We start from the raw sequence: 20,679 nt of genomic DNA on the forward strand, positions 1-20,679 counted from the left end.
TGCTCTTGTGGAAGAAATATAGCAAAAAGGAGAGTTGCGGCTCATTGACCTAGTCAAGAATAAAGGCTGACAAGTGAATCCCACATATTGTGACTGCACCCAGCTTATGGACCAGTACCGACTCCTTTGGTGACCTAGGTTTGCAAAGCTAGGGAATCCGTTAATGTCATCACCTCTATGTAGATTGTTGATAGTGGCCTGGGAGGCATCCCTCTCCAAGTGTTAAAAAAAAAAAAAAAGACTTAACAAATTTAATACTTTTTCAAAACTAAAAATTTAGTCAGTTTTATTATTCACAAAATTTGATCCAAAACAGTATTTTTTTATTTTTTGCCTGAAGTATTTTGATTAAATTAATTGAATTGATTTCTGAGTACAAAGGTATTACTTGTGTGAAAATACCACATATTTCTGATGACAGTAAACCATTCTTTGTTGGAAAGAACAAATATTGTAATATTGTTTTTAGTTTTTCAATGTACAAAAATTAAAAGTGTGATATAAGCATTGATTTTATAATTGCTTGCATTACCAAATAAGAGTAAATAACTTTAAAAACATTTAAACTTATCAAATGGTCATTAACATATGATACACCAGCATTATTTTATATTTGTAAACATTCAAGACTTAAAATTATCATAAAACAAAACAATCCTTTGTTGAAAAATATTTTTATTCAATAATTCAGAGAGTTGACTATTTTACAAGATAATTTGATGAAAGCAGTTACTTCCATTTAAGATTTAAGTACAAAATTTTTTATTAAAAATATTTACATTTTGTCTTTTGTTTTTTTGCATGGATAAAAGTTGGATGAGGGTAAATTTCTATTTAGTTCACAGTATTTCTTTATCGTTATTTTTTCATTCATTTTCATTTTTTTAGTTTTTCAGAGCAAACAAAATATCATCTTGACTAACATTAAGCCGAACCCTCATCTGTAAATCAGCTCGAGCATGTTCGGTGAGCAATATTCTCATTGCACCAAGAGAGGAACAGATGGCAAATAATTCGGAAAATGTTGGTGGAGGAAGACCTGAAAATAAAAATTAAAACTTTTGATAAAAACATTTCTGAAAACAGTTTTTTTCTTTTGCAATAGCAAATTAAAAAAAAAATTCATATTTACTAATACTTAATGCACAATAATATAGGATCTCCAAATAGAAAGAAAGCTAAAATATCATTTTCAGAGTGTATTTAATCAACTAGTATGTGCAAGAGTCAAAGGAGACCACTCAGAGATAACACACACAAAAAAACCAAAAAAAAAAAACCCAAAAAAACAAAGGAGAGCTAACACACACACAAAAAAACAAAAAAAAAAACAGGAGAGCTAACACACAAAAAAAAAAAAAAAAAAAAATGAGAGCTAACACTGACAAAATTTAAATATTTTTTTTTTTAACTTTACACATGGTGTCATACATTCTTTAAATCATATAAATTTTTGAATAATTAAACTCATTTTGCTTGGTTTACATTTTGCCTATAACTCCTGGAATGATTCATAATTTTTCAATACCATGGAAATGTTTTGAAAAGAGAAATAGATCTACTGGTTTATTCAACTGCCTTCCTAAGAGGACAAAGAGAAGATAGGTTTTTAATTTGTTCATGGCTAAAAGGTCACTTTGAATCAGTTTGAAAAAAAAAAAAAAAAAAAGCTTGTAAATTTGCTGATGCAACCTCTCAACAAGGAAGGATGGCAGGAAATAAATCTATCCTCCACCCCTCATAGTTGGCAAGAGTGTAGATACTATGCTTTGATCCTATATTTATTATAATTAAAAAATATATATGTTTCACCACAATCAGTCATCTTTCTTACGCTTCAACTACTATAATATCGCATTCAGTTTATGAGTTGATCTACTTAAAATATCCTAAAATATAAAATTTACGATGTAATCAAAAAGCCAGAAAACCAAACATAGTAGACTAACCTTCAAATCGGCACAAGGAGATATGTTGCGTGTAAAGCTTGGAAAATTCAGCTTCTTCAAGGCCACATCGCTGAAATTCAGCAACAACAGCTTTTAAAAATAACTGTTCTTGTTCAGAAGCAGATCTGGAAGATAACAGAATATGATTTTTAATCAACTGGAAAAAAAAAAAAAAAAAAAAAAAAACTTCCCTATAACTTATTGGTTACTAACTTAAGTATCTGAGAATGTAAGAAAATGTATAAGAAATAATCAGTTTTGATTGGTCAGACAAATCGGTGTTTATTTAGAATTACACTTGATTAAAAATACAGAAAAATTTTATGATTAAAAACTTAATTATTTTGAATAAAAACAAAATCTCTGCAGACGAATTGAATTGTTGCCCTTGAATTTTAGCAAAATTTAAAACAATATGGCCACTTTCAACCTCCTCCATGCTTCCTCCTAAAATTTGATCTAAGAAAAAAAAAAAGAAAAGAAAAGAAAACCTACTTGATCAATTCACGCGATATTTTTGGATGAAATTGTCATTTCATGATGAGTACATATATCAGAAAAAATTTTCTGCATTTTTGTTTTTAACTCAGTGTAATTCTAAATAAGTGTCAACAAATCATGATTAAAGAAAAGGTTCTATAAAAAATAAGAGTGTATGTGCATGCGTAAATGACATAATGAATATCAACACCACTTACTAATATAGCTTAAATGTATTTGATTGGACATATAGAATCAATTGTTTAGTGAAGGTGTTTTCTGTTTCAGCATTAAATGAGCCCATAGAACAACAACAATAATAATAATAATAAATAATAATAATATTTTAATTTGAAAAAAAAAAAAAAAAATTAAATAAAAAAAAAAAAAAAATGAATATTGTGAATTTTGAAATAAAAAAAAAAATTATTCTGAGATAAAAAAATATGTGCTTTGTTTAAATTTGAGGTGTTTCATTGAAATGAGATATGATTTTAAGTGAAACTGGGTTCTATCATATTTTGGGTGGCATATCTACACTTGATCCAAAACTTACTTTATGGCCGTGATTTTACTTGATGCAAACATTTCTTGTAAGGCTTGATTCACATGTGACATATTGACAAGTTCTTTTTTCTTGTTTCCACATCTGTTGCTTTCAACAATTTCAGTTGCTCTCCGGCAAATATCTAAAGCTCTTCTTGCATCACCTGAAACAGCAGCAACCTGTAAAAAAAAAAACAAAAACAAAAAAAACTCTTTGTAAAAAAATATAAGCATCAACAAAAACGATATTACAACTGCAGATACTGAATTCTGTATTCTTGTTCAAAATTCTTCTTATATTAAAACCAAATTACATAACTTGATCATGTATTTTATTTTCATAAAGAAAATCATTCTCTAAGTGATTAATAGGAATTCGTAAGCATTACAACATAAATTTAGTAAGTATAAATTATTGTTCAGTTATCTCTTAGTTTCTATAGATTTTTTTTTTCAAAATGATGGTGAGACAGCCATTTCTTGGATACTCATAAAATTTCATTTTCGGAATATGTTTTTGTTTCATCACAGGTATGTACATCATACAGATTTTTCTATATTTTTTGTTTTTAATAAAAAGGAAATTCTGGACAAGAACTAAATTTGAATTCATCCAAAATTTTAATCTGACATTAGCATTGTTTTTCTTCAAAATATTTTCTGCTTCAACATATGTGTCATATTCAGCTTTACTACTATTTATGTATGGAAGTGTTATTTACATATTTAAATATGATTTGTGTTACTTGTGCATGTTGCTGTTTCTAACAAAATGATGTATTGATGTTTATTTTTTAAATTAATGAACACTCATCTATAGCAGGACATAAAGAAGCAATTATATAAAGCAAAACACAAACGTCTATTGTGGAACCCTCTTGTAGCAGTAGTAGCAACAATAACAACAACAAAAAAAAAACGATCTCTCTAAAATATTCAATATTTATTTGTTGAAATACTTAATACTAATTCAGTTCTTCTTCGTTATAATAGTGAAATCCAAAACTCGAAAAATTGAGTTTTCATGAAAAACAAACAAAAAACAATAACTACTTATTATGTCAACTAAAAGCAATGTTATCTACCTTATTGTCATGACATTGGAATAGTACATGAGTACATTTCTATAATTCAATGAAAAAATGATTTTGCTGTTTGCTGGTAACGTGTGATACAAGGGAAATAACTTATTTCGCTTGAATTGGCCAAAGTTTTTGAAACTTTTCAGAAATTAATTACCTCCCCTCCATGCACACTAATCAGTTTATTATGTAAACAAAACTAATTTTGAATTTATGAAGTATCTGTTTCGAAATATATTTCTCTATTCGAAAAATAATGGTAGATCGAGCTTTTAAAATTTTGCAAATAAATTTTCCGTGTGAAAAAGACTTTAAAAAATATTTAAAATTATTAATTACTACTTATTACTAATTATTTTAATGATCCCAATTTTGTCACTCATCATTCTTCTTTTTAGTAAAGTAATTAAACCTAAGGATTCCATATTGTGTTAATAATTTAGATGTTATTATTTTAGTAATTTAGTCACTTTTCTTTTTGTATACTTTCTCATGGAAATTAATGTGTATCAAGTTTTATATTTCTGATGTCGTACATTTGTGGAATTAAATGCAATTAACATGTACAAATTAATTAGTACTGAAAAAAAGAATTTATAACAGATTTTGAGAATATTTATTAAGGATTATTGTAATATACATATAAATAAAGGAGTGGGAGTTTCTAGAAGTGCGACCCGATGTTGTCTGGGATTGAATGATGATCAACAAATTTTTAACGCTCCCATATTTTTTATTATCATTGAAATCGGTGAAATTGCCCATTTTTCAATTAAATCGATTGATTGCCTGCTCTAGTTGGAGATTCTTCGCAGTGCACTGGGAGGAAGCTCACATGCCTCTACGCAGTGATTTATTTCATAATACATTATAGTCTACATTGCACTGTGGAGAACCTATTGATTTTATAAAATTATTTTTATATAATGGCTTGCATTAAAGTTTAAAATGCAAAAGTCAAGTATCATGCTTCAATTATGCTTTAAACAGAAACATTCATTTCGAATGTACTTCTGTCATATCAAAGAACCTACTGTTGATTTTATATGACTGGGCTTTCAGGTTTGTACGGTAATAAAACTACTTAAATACATTTGTGTTGTTAGGCTATATAAGGTGTTAACTTAGGTCAAAATCGCCTATTCCTTCTTTCATCAGTTATTTTGATTATTGATACTTATCAAAGACATTCCAATACAAAACCTATGTAAGAACACTGCCAGGCACAAAGTACCTTTGTGTGAAATTTCATAAAAATCGTCCCAGACGTTTTTGAGTCCATAGGAAACAAACTCCCACATACACGCACAAAGTTCCTTTGATATAATAGTAGAGATTACACTTATTAAAAAACAAAAATACAGAAAAATCTTTATGATGTATGTGCTTGTCACGGAACAAAATGTCATATTCCAAAAATCACATAAATTAATCAAAATCAAATAGTTTTCTTTTTAACTAGGAAAATCAAATTTTATGACATAATTCTAAACAAACACCAGTGGATTCTTATTGAAATAAGTGAGTAAAATTTTGATTGGCCATCGCTATTATATATATAAAAGCCATTTTGCGTGTGTGTATGTATGGGAGTTCCTTCCTCATAGGTTCTGAAGCAGCTAGCTGAACTTATCTTTTGCAAATTTCACACAAAGATAATTTATATTTCTGGAAGTGTTCTTAGATATGCTTTGTACAGAAATTCATCTGATAAGTATTGAAAATCGAAAAAAATACGACCTTAAAAATAGTCTTTCTTCTCTTATTTATCTATATAAAAATAGAATTTTTACAGGGGAATATTTTAAATTACACCAGTGTAACCATGGCTGGTGTAACATAAAATATTCCACTGTAAAAATTTTTTATCTATAAAAAAAGAAAGAATATTTTTAAGATCATCAAGCCCAAATATCAGCTCACATGATATTGTAAACAAACACAGACGGAATTTGATAAATAAACATCATTATTATTTAAAAATTTTTTTTTTGTGAATTAGTCCAACAAGTAAATATAATAATATATATGCAACCTGCATAAATTAAAATATCATGTTTAAACATATTGTACGATCAGGCAACGCCGGGCATCCAGCTAGTATTGGATATATAAAAGGGAGACAATTCTAACTATTAAGATCAAAACCAGCCTTCTAATGGATAAATTTAGAATTAAAAATTGCTAAAAATCGTAAGTTTTTATTTCCTTAGTAAAAAAAAAAAAAAAAAAAAAAAAGTACTTCATCAATTTATGTGAATTTTGGAATATGAAATCTTAGTTTTGTGACGAGTGTGTACATTATAAAGATTTTTCTGTATTTTTGTTATTTTTTTAATAGGTGTAATTCTAAACAAACACCAGTGGAATTCTTATCGAGAGGAGTAATTTGTATAATTTATTCATTTATTTATTGCAGACTTTTGTCCTCATCTTTTTTAGTTGTTGTTCCACGACTTTTCAGGTGTTTTAGAATCTCCTAACTGCATCCACAGCAATTACTGCCTTCCATAGTTGTTGTCGTCTCCCTATGTTTTGGCCAACAAAGCTTTCGGCTGGCATTGGGAAGGATTGAAACCACTATCTTTAGACAATGCCCACCAGGTTCCATAGAGATTCAACGTCTATCCACTGCGCCATAGACCCCCAAAGTCCGCAATAATAAATAAATAAAACGTGATAGTTTCTTCTATTGATGGAACCTTTTTCAGTGTAAACAATATATTACTACTTTACTTTGGTTTTCATTTGATTATCCATTAACAAAGTATCGCAATAGTCAAATATTCTTTTATCAATACTTTTTAATGGTTTCTTGTAAAGGAGTTTTTGTTTCTTCTCACAGCATTTTTTTCTATATACTTGTTTATGTGGTGTTAAGATTTAAGCCATCCATTTTTATCATTTGATTTTAGGACAAAAAAGTTATGCATAAAAAAAAAGATTAAATACTTTTCGTGCAGCAAGTTGAATTGCATCTTCATCAAATGCTTCAAGTCCCTTCAAACGAGAGACAACAATCTCTTGAAGTTGTTTGAAAGTGTATGGCTGGAATGTCATTCTTGTTAAGCCCTGAAGCAAAGAAAAACAACTTTAGAAATGCATCACAAGAGCGAAGCATGAAATCTGCTGCAGAAGAAAATAAAGCAAAACAAAATTAAGTTTTATAACAAATCTAAGGAATTGTAGTTTAAATAAGTAGACAACACAAGTTTGGCAATAAAAAATCATTAAACATTTTATCAATACCAAGATGAGATTTTTTAAATCAATACTTGTCAAAGTATGGATATAAAAAATAAGTTTAAGATATAAAAATTTCCTTAATTTCATAGCATTATGACTAAAAGAGTTTTATCAATACCTGTGAAAGTACTGAGATGAGATTTTTATTAATACTAGTAAGAAAATTTAAATGCAAAATCCAGAAAAAAATATATTAATGGCCAAATAAGGATGCTAAACTAGAAAATCTATCTATATATCTATAAAAATGAAAATGTCTGTCTGTGTACATTTCCCTACCAAATAACTCTGTCAATTTTCAGTCTATAGACTTGAGATTTGACATACGGGGTATTGAGATTTGGGAAAATCTTTTTAATCAGTTTTTGGCCAGAAATTTGGCTGTCAAGGGGTCAAAGTTCAACGATTTGAACTTGGAAAACTCTATCAAACTCCTCTGCCAATTTTGGGTCTAAACACATGAAATTTTAAATGTAGGTTACTTGGACATGGATCAAACTTTTTAATTTGATTTGTGCAAAAAAAAAAAAAAAAATGTTAAGAGGTTAAAATTGGGGTCAAAGTTAAAAAAAAATTGACTTCTGCAATCTCTTCCAAATTACTCAGCCAATTTCTGGTCTAAACATTTGAAATTTTACATAAAGAGTATTCAGAGGTAGGGCAAGCTTTTTAATCAGCTTGGGTCGAAAATTTGAGCTACCAAGGGGTCAAAGTTTAAAAGATTTGACCTTTGCGGTGTCTAGCAAACTACTCAACTAATTTTGGGTCTAAACATTTAAAATTTATACATAATGGGTATTCAGACATGCGGCAAGCATTTTAATCAGTTTTGAAGTGAAAATTTGGTTGCCAAAAGGTCAAAGTTAAAAGAGTTGACCTTTACAGATTCTACCAAATTTCTCCGCCAATTTTGAGTCTAAACACTTGAAATTTTAGATGTAGGTAACTTGGACATGGGTAAAACTTTTTTTATTTTGATTTGAGACCAAAATAATAAATGTTAAGGGAGTAAAATTGGGGTCCAAGTTATAAAAAATTTACCTTTGCAGTCTCTATGAAATTACTCAGAAAATTTTTGGTCTAAACATTTGAAATCTTATATAATGTGTATTCACATGTAGGGCAAGTTATTAGCAAGTACATAGGGCCCGAGTAAAGTCGGGCTGAACTGCTAGTGTTACATAAACAAAACATTATAAAAAATTTGATTTTACTTTTATTAAAAAATATTGACTTTACTTTTATTTAGAAAAATTGACTTTACTTTTATTAAAAAAAATTTACTTTACTTTTATTAAAAAAAATTTACTTTACTTTTATTAAAAAAAATTGATTCTTTTTTTTATTAAAAAAAATTGATTCTTTTACTAAAAAAATTGATTTTATTTTTATAAAAAAAAATTAATGTAAAGTTTACTGAAATATGATAAACTAAATTATATATTAAATGTTTAAAATGACTTACCAATCTACTTGAAACTCTGCTCATCATAATTCTTTCTGGTAAATCCATTGTGTTTGCGACAGCTAAAACAACAAGACGAGCATACGGTTTCGTTGGCCAGTCAAATATATTATACATCACATCTTGTTTTCGTGTCCACAACAGATCAAGCTAAATTAAAAGAAATAAAATTAAGTGTAAATAATTCTGTATTCCTACTGAAAACTGTTCAAACTTAAAAATCTGATCACCTTTGATGTTTGAACTTTAAACAACAAACAAAAAAAAAAGAAGAAAAAAGGTGAACTATTCTTAATTAAGGAGCAATCTCGTTAGGTTCAGATATTTGTTTTATTTGATGGTTTAAAAACAGAAAAAAATTGGAGCGGAGAGGGGGAAAATCTATTTTAAATAATGAAATTACTTCTCTTGCATCACTAAAATATTAACATCATTTTGCTAAGATGATAGCTAATAAGATGATAAAAGCCAAAAGAGAAAATAATCCAAGATCTGTATTTCCAAACTTTTTGAAATGAGGATTGATTATTTAGATGAACTCTCGTTTTAGCCTCTTGTAAAAGTTGGTCATCCTTATGATCACATGGTATAATAGATAAAAGTGTAAAATATAAATCAACTAGCTGTCCGCCTGGCGTTGCCCAGTCGTACAATACACTTAAACATGCTATTTTAATTTATATAGATTGCATATGTATCATTATAGAATCAATCTTCTATTGATTATTATATATTACAAGGAATAATTTTTCCAGTGGACTAATTCACAAAAAAAATAATAATGTTGTCCATCAAATTCTGTCTGTGTTTATTTACAATATCATGTCAGCTGATATTTGGGGTTGAAAATGAATGCCCTGGAAGAGTCACTTCTGATTAATGTTTAGTTTTAAAATATGCAAATGAAGAAATGATTTACAGTGATTTCAAATGGTACCTCTTCTATCGTAAATTGAACTCATCAATAAGAAAATTTTTTAAATAAAATGGTGAAATACACCCGGGCTGGAACTGGGGATCATTCGATCAGTAGTTGAAGCTCTACCACTGAGCTATAACTCCAGATTACAATAATTCTGTTGTTATTTTTTTAAGAAGAAATAATTTGCTGACATTTTATTATCTCCCTTGGCCAGTGTAACATAAAATATTCCTCTGCAAAAGTTCTTTTTATCTATTAAAAAAAAAAAAAAAAAAAAAACTATTTTTAGGATCGGATTATTTTTGCTTTTCCAGACGTATTGGATGAATTTCTGGACAAAACATATTTAAGAACACTGCCACACATACAAATTACCTTTGTGTGAAATTTGCAAAAGATAGGCTTAGCCATTTCTGAATCTATGAGGAAGGAACTCACACATATACAGTGACTTTTATATAATAATAGAGATTCTAAGTGACAGTCTTTTGAAGTTTGAAGGTTCAATCCTCACTACAGCCAATACTAAGTAAGAATAAAATAAAATTTGCTTCATTCACATGGGTGATAAAATAATCTATTCCTGTAGATTAAATAAAGGCTTTAGTTTACATTTCCATAGAGATTTCAAAGAGTGTGACAAAGATTCCTAAATTTGATGAGATGTATTAGTAGATAGATCAGTTGAAAAAAAAGGAGATGAAAATAGTCTGAATAACTAAAATAATACGATCCAAGATCTGTATCAAGATAACCTTAAAAATCTAATGATTACGTGCCAAGTTTGATTTGTATTTTTTTATGTGACATTTCACAGACAAACAAACGTCTGGTAAAAACATTCATCTCTTGTTTTTATCAATAATCTCGTACCAACTCTTGTCTTCATTCATTTATTCATATTCATGAAGAAGATAGCATTCATCATTGTTAGCCTTGGATCTCTACTTGGTTATCAACTTTCTGTCTCACATCGACAAGAATAATACCAGTGAAGAGATGTAGGTTGGTAGGCATTGGGCAACCAGTAATGAAGAGGTAGGTGCTATTCTATCATGTCTAATTTTTTGGCATGTGTTGATCTCTTCTCAAAAGGATATGCAGCATATATTGCAGAGGAATAGCACAGGGCAAACACACTGCATCTCAGTTTGTGCAGTCTTTTTGGTATATCTGCATTTACTGACGTGTTGTTTCCATAAAGTTTCTCAGGCGTGCTCGGCCTCTGACGGGAATAACCAGAAGTGGCCGATCATGAAATGTTAAACTGCTACGAGAAATTTATGATAAACAGGAAAAATATGAAAGCATATAAAAATTACAAACATTTATCTAACCCAACCATAACCCTAACCTGTACAATTAAAATTAAATTTTTATTTCTTCCAATTTATTAAAAAGTAGACTTCATAGATTCATATGAGCTAAAAATAGACAACGTGCCTGTTAAAAATTTAGGAACACTCAGCCAACCTTTTCCAATTATTTCCGTCAGTTGCTGAATGAGTCCAGCCAACTTAGTGGAAACCGTGGGGTCGATAAATGCAGATGCACCATCTATTTTACATGGTCCTTAAATGAGAAGCTGTGATCCAAGGTTATATCAAGGTAGAGAGGCTTGTTGCAATTTTAAAATTGTATTCAAAATTATGTGATGTTCAGGGATTGGTTGTCATCCCAATTCCTGAGATAGAACGAGCAAATTTGAATTTTTGCAAGGTTTGTGTGGATGTGGTTACTCTCATAAAGGAGTAGCTCGTCTAGGGTCGAGTAAAGGTTTGTTTCTACTGATTCAAATGTATTTTCTTGGGATGTTACACAGATATTGTCAGCATAGATAAACCACTCAGTATTCTGATCCATTAGTTGGTCATTAGTATACAGTAACGGAGCCAGCATACTACCTTGACGTAAGCCATTCTTTTGCTGGCACTGACTACTGTTTGTTGCTTAGAGTAACATAAAAATGTCTGTCTTTCAAGATGGATCTGATGAGGTTTATGAGTATCAGGTCTTTTGTCAGCTTTAAGATTTTTTCAAAAGGAGGTGGTGGTTTACAGTGTCATACATGGCAAACAGATCAATAAAGACAGCTCTTATAATCAGTCCTTTCTGAAACCCATCTTCAATGTATTGAGGAAGATTCAGGAGTTGGCTGGTTATAAATTTGCCAGATCAGAATCTTGCTTGTTGAAGGATGATGGCTGGTTAAGCAACTGAAGTGAGCCAATAGAGTTTATATTCTCAAACAGCTTAAACAAGTGGCATAGCATGGAAATTAGGTGAATACTGTTTGCACATTCTGGATCTTTGTCAGATTTGAGAAGTATTTCTCCAGATCTTTGAAATGTTTTCTTCTCAATATGAAACTGGTGATCACCTAAAGGAACCATTTTGGTGTCAAAAGTCCAAAGTGCTTGATGTTCGTTTTTTTTTTTTTCCTTTATTAAACCATGGTTATAAAACTGTTAGAAATAGACAAAGGCTACTAAGCTAATTAGAGAATGCATAAAACTTAGGAACATCACGATAGTTAGTCACTTTGAAAATGTTCATTTGCGCAATGCTGAGGCAGCACATTTAGAACTGCAGAACACAATCTGAAAGAAGGTTGCTGGGTCATCTCTGAGCAAACACCAGTGCGATTATGCAGAGGGTTTAATGTGAATTTATATCGTCGCAGGTTTGGTCTGTTCAGTCACAGCACAGAATAGTATTTAAGCATTGCAGTGGGGAGTAAGAATTATGAAATAATCTGCAGACAATAGAAGCAACTGTTACATTCCAGTGAGTAGACAGCAGATCTAATCCAAGCAGATCATATACTCCAGAGGGAACAGGGTTGCAGCAGAGAACATGTAGAATATATCTGATGGCATGATGCTGTAGATGCTTAAGAGAATTAGTGAACACCTTGACAACTCTGGTGAACACTAGGGACCCTTATTCCAAGTGAGGACAAATCATTGCCCTGTAAAGCCTAGTCAGTAAATGCAATTCATGATGAATTTGGTAGCTCCTTATTGACCCTGTGAAAATATCATCTAGGCTAATGGCTTTACCAGCACTAATACTGATCTTGAACTCTTCAAGTAAGCTCAGGGGATTATGCTAGAAGTGTTCATGTCACAATCCTGTGATTGCCAAAAGTACAAACATTTCCTAGACAAGAATCTACTATTTTTATGCGAATTGTTTAGAAAGGGAGAAAAAAACTGCTTACCTCATCTACAAGTAGAACAACTGTTTCTCTGCGAGGTGCTATACCACTGAACCTTTTCTGAAGGAGCTCGGCAGCATGGTCTGCTGTAGCTTTTTGGCCAGTCAGTTGCTGGTTAAAAATAACAGAGAAAAGATAAGCTTAAGATAAAGTATAGAGGGGAAAAAAGACTCAGAAAAAGAAATATAAAAAGACAGCAATGTTTTGACTTTTTTCATTGCATTCAAGTATTTGCTGTAAACAAGAAGCAATTAGGGCTGAAACTGCAATGAGAGAAAAAAGAGAAAAGAAAACAGAGGAGGAATCTGGTCACAATTGAACCGATTTTCCTCAAAATATTGGGAATATATCAATAACTATCAATATTGGAGTTATTTTATTTAAAAAAAAACTGCATTGTCAAAGCTTTCAATAACATAATAATTTGTATAAAATAAAATACGCATTAAGTGCGCTTGAAAGCCAAATTACAACGTAATATTAGGAAAATTTATAACATAAATATATTTCAGAGCTAAACTCCATCTTCAGCATGTTGTTTTCTTTCTTTTTTTTCTTTTCTTCTTTCTTGCCATGTTGTAAAGTTGGAGAAAGAAAAGTCTGTAAAGAGCCGTGCATTGTATCTCAGCGGTCGTATTTTGAACTCACACCATTGATGATAATAATTTGTATTTCCCACACAATGTTTTAAGTAAACTAAGTTTCAGTTATATCATAGATAGAGAGTGTGACACAATGAGAAAACTTGATCAAACTGGGTCTAAAAACGTAAGAAAATATTTTTTTCATACCAAGAGAATTTGCACATAGGCTTGATGGGGTTCAGTTAGTTTCATTCCATTCAATGAAATATATTTGAATGTTCCAATATCTCCTTCTTCTGCAGATTGCTTTAAGGTACGAAGAACTTCCATAACAGTTGCTGTTTTGCCAGTACCAGGCACACCAGATATGTACATGCAACTGCAATGAAAAAAAAAAAAAAAAAAACTGAAAACATGTGTAAGATTTTAATATCAACAAGCAAGCAAAAAAGAAAAAACTGGTTTCTCTCTGCTGGTTAGGCCATGTTCAGAGGATGGAAGATGGAGAAATTACGGGTGTCATTCTCTAAACAGAACAGCCACTTGGAAGAAAAACTAGCTACATTTAGCTTCAATTTAAAAATGTCTAAAAACAAGACATCAAATTGTTTAATATTGAATCTTCTATCTGAGAAAACTATTCAACACCTCCTTTAATGTCAATGTTTGATGCATTAAAGTGACCTGCTAACATATGGAAACTAGAGAAAGACACAAAAAAAAAAAAACAAACAAAAAGCAAAAACAAAGTAATATAAGTGGATGTCAGTGCTATATCATCAACATCATTGGAACAGGCCTGGACATGCAACATCTGCAACTCTGAATGCATATAAAGCATTTTAATTTTACAGCCAGAAATGCTGAAAGAGTTCATCATTTCATGGTAGCATTGTGGAACCCTGTCCTGACAGCAACAGCAGAGAAGAACGATAAAAAAAAATGTGTTCAATGTTTATTCGCTGAAATGCTTAATATTGATCCATCTATTTTACCAAGGTACTGAATCTTGATTGATTATCGATACTGGATTTAAAGAGTTGTCCTGGGAAAAGCAAGAACCCAAGCTAACAGTGAGAAACCCAACTTGTTACACAAACTTCTGTCAGTCATAACACTGTGTTGTACCACCACCACTAAGAGAGTAGGCCAGTGAACATGACAGCGTGACATCATTTCCTGATCAACATGTAGGTATAGAAAGCTTCCGGTGGAACCACATGGTCATAAAAAATATTTTTTGTTGCCTTAGATTGTACATGTTTTTTATTCTCCTAAAGATAAAAAACAATTCTCCATTTGGATAATTATATATTTCCAATCATTATAATAATTGCACATTGGGATAATTTTAATCTAACAAAATATAACAATAAGTGGGTTGTTTGGGAATTTTTATATCTATCGAAGGAAGACGAATATTTCATTTTATTTATTTTTTTAAACGGCAAAACAATTCTTATATGAGAATTTTGAGTCCGTTAATAATAAACAAAACTTTCCATTGAGTATTTCCAAATATTTTAAAGTTAGAAGCATTTTTCACAACAGTTTAAAAAAAAAAAAAAAATTTTTTTTTAAACTAAAATAATTGATGATTTCAATATTTTAGCACCGGGCATAATTTATTCCTTTGAAATATATTTAAAACTTAAAAGTTTTTGTTTGTTTGTTTTATAACATTTTTTCTGTAAATAATTTATATGACTGAAATGGGAAATAAAATAGGAAATTTTCTATTCTCTCGAACGCATTCACTTTATTCTTTAAATTCTTTATTTTCTCGAACACAAATTCATCTTAAAAATTCATTAACTAATCAGTTTTAATTAAAGTTTGGATATAAACTAAAAATAAAGAGTACATTAAATTTTAATTAACATATTGTGTTTATCTTATAAATATTGTTTGGTATGTGTGCCGTGTACTTACTGTGCTGAAATAATGTTATTTAGAAAGCCATTCTTAATAGGGTGAGGCTTTCTAACTGCACTTTCACCTAACAATTTGATGAAAAAAAAATACCATAAAAGTTAACTTGAAAATCCTATCTAAAATATAACAGGGTGCGTACACTGCACAAGCACCATTATTATTATAACAACAATAATAAAAAAAAAGGTACTTCATGGGGAACATGGACCCTGCGTAAATGGGTTTTAATTTAATAGTTGCTCCCTAAAAAGTGCATCCGCAAAAAGGTTTTCATTGGTTTATTTAATCACAAAAACTTTTTTGAAGGTACTATTTGAGGCAAAAAAAAAAAAAAAAAAAAAAAAAAAAAAGGCCAAAAGCATTATTTGAATATGTATGAAAAAATAAATGTAACAAAAGATAAAAATATGTAGTATGGGAAATATAATAAAAATAAATTAAAATGAAATGAAAATAAAATAAAAACAAGTACAAAATAAAAGTATGAATCAAATTGAATTAAAGAAATAAAAAAAATTGAAAAATAAAATAAATGTTTACTATATTTTCTTAGTTTTTAACTAATGTTCACACTATAGTATGATTGTCTCTTAAAAGTTATGTGAATTTCATTTCCGTATTCATGTATTCTGCACTGATATGAAAATGAAGACTGTAGCGGAGTATAGGATTCCTAACCATGTAATTGATGAAAATACGCTACACGTTTTGATGAAAAACATGTGGAAAAAATAAACATAGAACAGAAAACCAAAATTTTAAATGTAATTTCTGTATTAAAAGTAATAGTTATTTAAATATTTCAACATATAATCTTGTTGGAGAAAATCCAGCTCTCCAATAAAGGGCACTCTGAATAGGAACAAAAATAAAAATTGTCTCAGTCATGAAAGATTTCTCCTTCACCGACCGAGGACAGAAAAGGTGAATTGTAGCATCAGAACAGATACTGTGATCTTGTCTTGAAGGCCAAGAATTGGTTGTGTTTTATGTTTCTTTAATTGTTTGTTCCCTAAATTCATAATTCAGTTTTATCAATATTAGATTGTATATTGCTTTAAAATTACATAATTTTTTATATTTTATAAAGTTCAGTTTCATTATTAATCGAATTGGGTTCCTTTCTTTTCTTTTTTTAACACGTTTTAATGGTCTTTTTAAAAATGCTGTCACATAGTATCGACAGTAACAGTTTGACAAATCTTACCTACATTGCCTGCAGGCAATTTCACTTAATAGGCCTTCTATATCTCAGTCGCCGTGGTTATACATTGTATATTTAATTTTGTTTTTGATTTTACTTATATTTGCACTTGCAATCGAATTATATTGTAAGCATACCTGCTCTTTCAACAAGGTCAAATAGTTAGGTAATTATTACAAATTGAAAAAGTTTACAAGAGCCTGCATTATCTTGTGTGCATGGATAGTGACAGGGTTTAAGATAAACTCTGCAAATTTTGTAGTACACAAGCCATGTCACTTATATTAAATATGGTAAATATACTTGAAAAAGGTTTGAACCTATAATTTCTTTAAACTATGGAAATTGAACTAAAAGAAATTATTTCCAATGGTTGTCTACAAAACAATTGTCACAATATTTATAGTTTAATCAAAATGCTTTAACATTAAATAAATTGCAAAAAAATTTATCTGTTGTAAATTTAACCAAGATTAACGAAAGATTAATGTACAAAATTACATTAAAAAATAAACAGGATGGAAAAAGATTATATATATGACTGCTACTTTTGAAAGAAGGTAATCATATGAGCACATAAAGAACTCTAAACTTGCTTCACTCTACTTAATTGCAATTATGGCAAGTAATTAAATTTTTCATAAAATTGAAATGATCTTCATTTTTGTGGAATTTCAAGTCTTATTCTTTTCGTTCGGCTTAGAGAAAAGACCCTCTTATGCAGATAATTTTCTGGCACACAAAATATTTTAAGGTAACTTCTTACAGGATGGAACGATAAAATTGTCGCACTAAAAAAAAAAAAAAAAAAAAAAAAAAATTAAATAAATAAAAATAAATAAAATAACATGATTCCATTTCCGTTTGATGGAAACTGATTTTCTTTTTTTGTTGCAGACCATCTACTAGTTGGCGAGTTGTGTACAAATCTCAAGAGCGATAGGAACCTTCTTTCATGTTTGAAAGTGACACAATGTTCAATGAGCGAGATTGGAGATGCGCCGCTGTATAACTCATGCTCTCTACTGATCCAAGTTAGTACAACAGGACCATTGCCAGCACCCTCAAAATGCATCGCTGGATTGCCACGAATAACAGGGATGTGCCCAGGGTGATGAAAGCAAAATTTTAAGCCACAGTTATGGTCTTTGGTGTGGTTTCAAGTGAGGGCCACATCATGCCATCTCACATCTTTGAAATGGGCTTGAAAGTGTACCTGAATGTGCAGAAGAGTGTGGTGATCCTCTGGTGCAATCAGGTGGGCGCTGACAGAGCCTGGGTGTGGCAGTTCGACTCCGTGCCAGCCCACAAAGAGACCCAGGCTTGGCTTCAGAAGGAGTGCTATGACTTTGTACCCATCTCTCACTGCCCCCCCCCCCCAATCTGAACCTGCTGGACTACTTTGTTTGGTCATACATCGAGAATATCACTAACATGGTCATACATCGAGAACATCACCAATATGACCCCCAACAACACCAAAGTCAGCCTGATCGCCGCCATCTGCTGAGCTTGTGGAAAAGGCATGCTCCTAGTTCTGGACACGTATGGAGGTGATGATTGAGGCTGAAGGCAGCTATAATGAATAGATGTCAGTTCTACTCCATAATCAAGTTACCTGAATTGATTTTTTCAGTAAAGGTTTTAAAATAAAGCTGTAGTGTTAGTTTCTTTAGGGTGACACTTTTTTTCGTTCCACCCTGTATTAATGTTTCATTTTTTGGGCTGAACTAATTAAGACCAAAATGAAGGTGTACAAAACTTGTTTTGTAATCCTTATGTTATGCATGCGAGACTGGGGTCACTTAGTGAACACAATCAAAAAGAGGTCTGGAATATTTTCTACTAACAATGTTTATGGTGGATACATTGGAAAATGTATACAATTAACATTGAAGTTTTTGAGCGAAGTGATTGCACCAAAATTGAATGTGTGATGCTTCCATATTGTCTGAGATGGAGTGGAATTTGTTAAGAATAATTGATGAAAAGATTCCTAAAGAAGTTTTACACGGAGAGTCAACTGAAGAGAAGCATTGGCTGCATAAATCCAAAATCAGGTATAAAATTTGTATAAACAACAATGAAAAGTTAGAAACATAATTTTGAAACATAATTTTTCAAAAGCAATATCAACAAAAATTATAGAAATTTCTTACCCTCCAGTTCCATCTAGAATCTTACTCTCGACAAAAGAATAAATATCAGAAAACTCGTTTTCTCGACAGGGCAGAGTCTCTGGAACTGCGGAAACATGGAGTCTTAAAAAAAAAAAAAAAAATAAGGAGAAAATATCTATTTTAATAGACAAATAATTTCCATTTGTTAATTATAAGTTATTAAAGATAACAAAAAAGAAAAAGGGTCTATATTACTTTCAAGGTAAAATTTATTTAATGATGAGACTTTAATGGAATTTGAGTTGGAAATTCTAGAAAGGAGCCTTTATTTATTATGTTTTTCTTCCAACTATATTTTATTAGTATTTCTACGTTCAACTGAGTGTTTAGTAATTTAAAAATAAATTTCAAAATAATCAGCTGATCATATTTAGATACGTAGGAACGATCAGTAATACACTAATAATCTATATAAATAAAACAGTAAATGAATGTATCTGTGAGTAAATATTTAACTGATAAACTTTGAAATTAACAGCAAATAGTAATCATACACCAAAGATGGTTTATAACAAATAAAATCTTTGTTTGGATAAATGAATAAGGTGTACAGAAATATTTTGCCAAGTTGAAATGCACGTTTTGCATTTAAACTTGCCGACAAAAAGTATTAGTTCTGCGCATGTGCAAATTCATTTATAGTTTGAAGTGGCTTAATTTTAAATCTTTCTTATCTGTCAATAGCTCAAATGGTAGGGAACACGGCTGGAGTGCTAAATGTTTTGGTTTCGATTCTAGCTGATAGCACCCAAATCAGTTTATTTTTTTAATTTTTTAAATCAGTACTATATATATATATATATATATATATATATATATATATAAATAAATATATATATATATATATAAATATATATATATATATATACATATAATATTCAACAGATAATTGACTCTGTAATAATAAATACAAAACCTGCATGAATTAAAATATATTTAAGCATATTTTATGACCGAGCAAGGTCAGGCACTCCTCACTAGTTAAAAATATTTTAATATGGGAAAAAGCGATACTATAAATAAAGGGCACATCAGCTGGAACATAATATCAATATTGAGAACAATAATTTAATAATAATAACAACCATACAAGAGAAGCTCCTTATTCCAACTGAAACAAATCCATTTAGAAGATTAATTTTCTCTTCTAAATGTAAGTACCATTAAAAATAATGGTCTTTGTCTAGAATTACCTTGATATTAAAAACAAAAATAAAAATAAAGAAAAATCGGTTCGTTTTTGTTGCAGCAAAAAAAGAAACTGGAGAGTTTTAATTTTAACAAAAGGAAGGTAAATATTTTCTGAAAACTGAAAATCTTTGGCCAATTTAGCAAAACTTAATTTTCACTAATTGTCCTCGAAAACTATTTTCATTAATAATTAATTTTCTACCTTATCGTTTTTTGTGACTTTTGGATATGTTCATTACTGCGACATGACAATTCAGTAGATACTATTGGTTTCACTTGAAATTCAATATTTCATGTTTCACTACAATAACGACGAAGAACCAAAAAATCTGCATGATTTATTGGACCTGTGATGGAACGAGAATATCATATTCTAAAAATCACGTAAATTGATCAAATAGTTTTATTTTTAAATAAAGCAAAAAATTTATGGAGTAACATAAAAGCATCTGTCTTATCTGCTATTTTGAAAGCAATCTAAACAAAAAATAAAGGAAAATGAATGTAATTTATTTGAACTTGAAAGACTTATATTGTAATGCCTACACATTCCCATTAATCACTTAAAAATTATTTTTTTTTTTTAATAAAAATATAACTACTTGATCATTTAACACAGTTTTTTAAAATATATTTTCTTTTGACACAGGCACATACGGATTTTTCTTTACTTTT

The 20,679-nt window shown here is 30.0% G+C and overlaps 1 protein-coding gene across 1 annotated transcript in view; it reads right to left on the reverse strand.

The window, feature by feature from the left end:
- Positions 1-658: 658 nt before the first annotated feature.
- The window catches only part of LOC145259107 (uncharacterized), a 41,331-nt gene continuing 21,310 nt past the window's right edge, over positions 659-20,679 (reverse strand). Inside the window, exons 8-15 of the mRNA XM_080116771.1 lie at positions 18,793-18,894; positions 13,702-13,873; positions 12,914-13,021; positions 8,769-8,918; positions 7,010-7,129; positions 2,986-3,155; positions 1,950-2,074; positions 659-1,039 (exon numbers count right to left, since the gene is read on the reverse strand). Of these exons, the coding sequence (XP_079972897.1) occupies positions 885-1,039; positions 1,950-2,074; positions 2,986-3,155; positions 7,010-7,129; positions 8,769-8,918; positions 12,914-13,021; positions 13,702-13,873; positions 18,793-18,894 (1,102 nt within the window). The 3' untranslated portion in view covers positions 659-884. The remainder of the gene's footprint in view (positions 1,040-1,949; positions 2,075-2,985; positions 3,156-7,009; positions 7,130-8,768; positions 8,919-12,913; positions 13,022-13,701; positions 13,874-18,792; positions 18,895-20,679) is intronic.

Source organism: Euprymna scolopes, chromosome 3, assembly GCF_053919585.1.
Source record: "Euprymna scolopes isolate OS-2025 chromosome 3, ASM5391958v1, whole genome shotgun sequence".
Lineage (NCBI taxonomy): Eukaryota > Metazoa > Mollusca > Cephalopoda > Sepiida > Sepiolidae > Euprymna > Euprymna scolopes.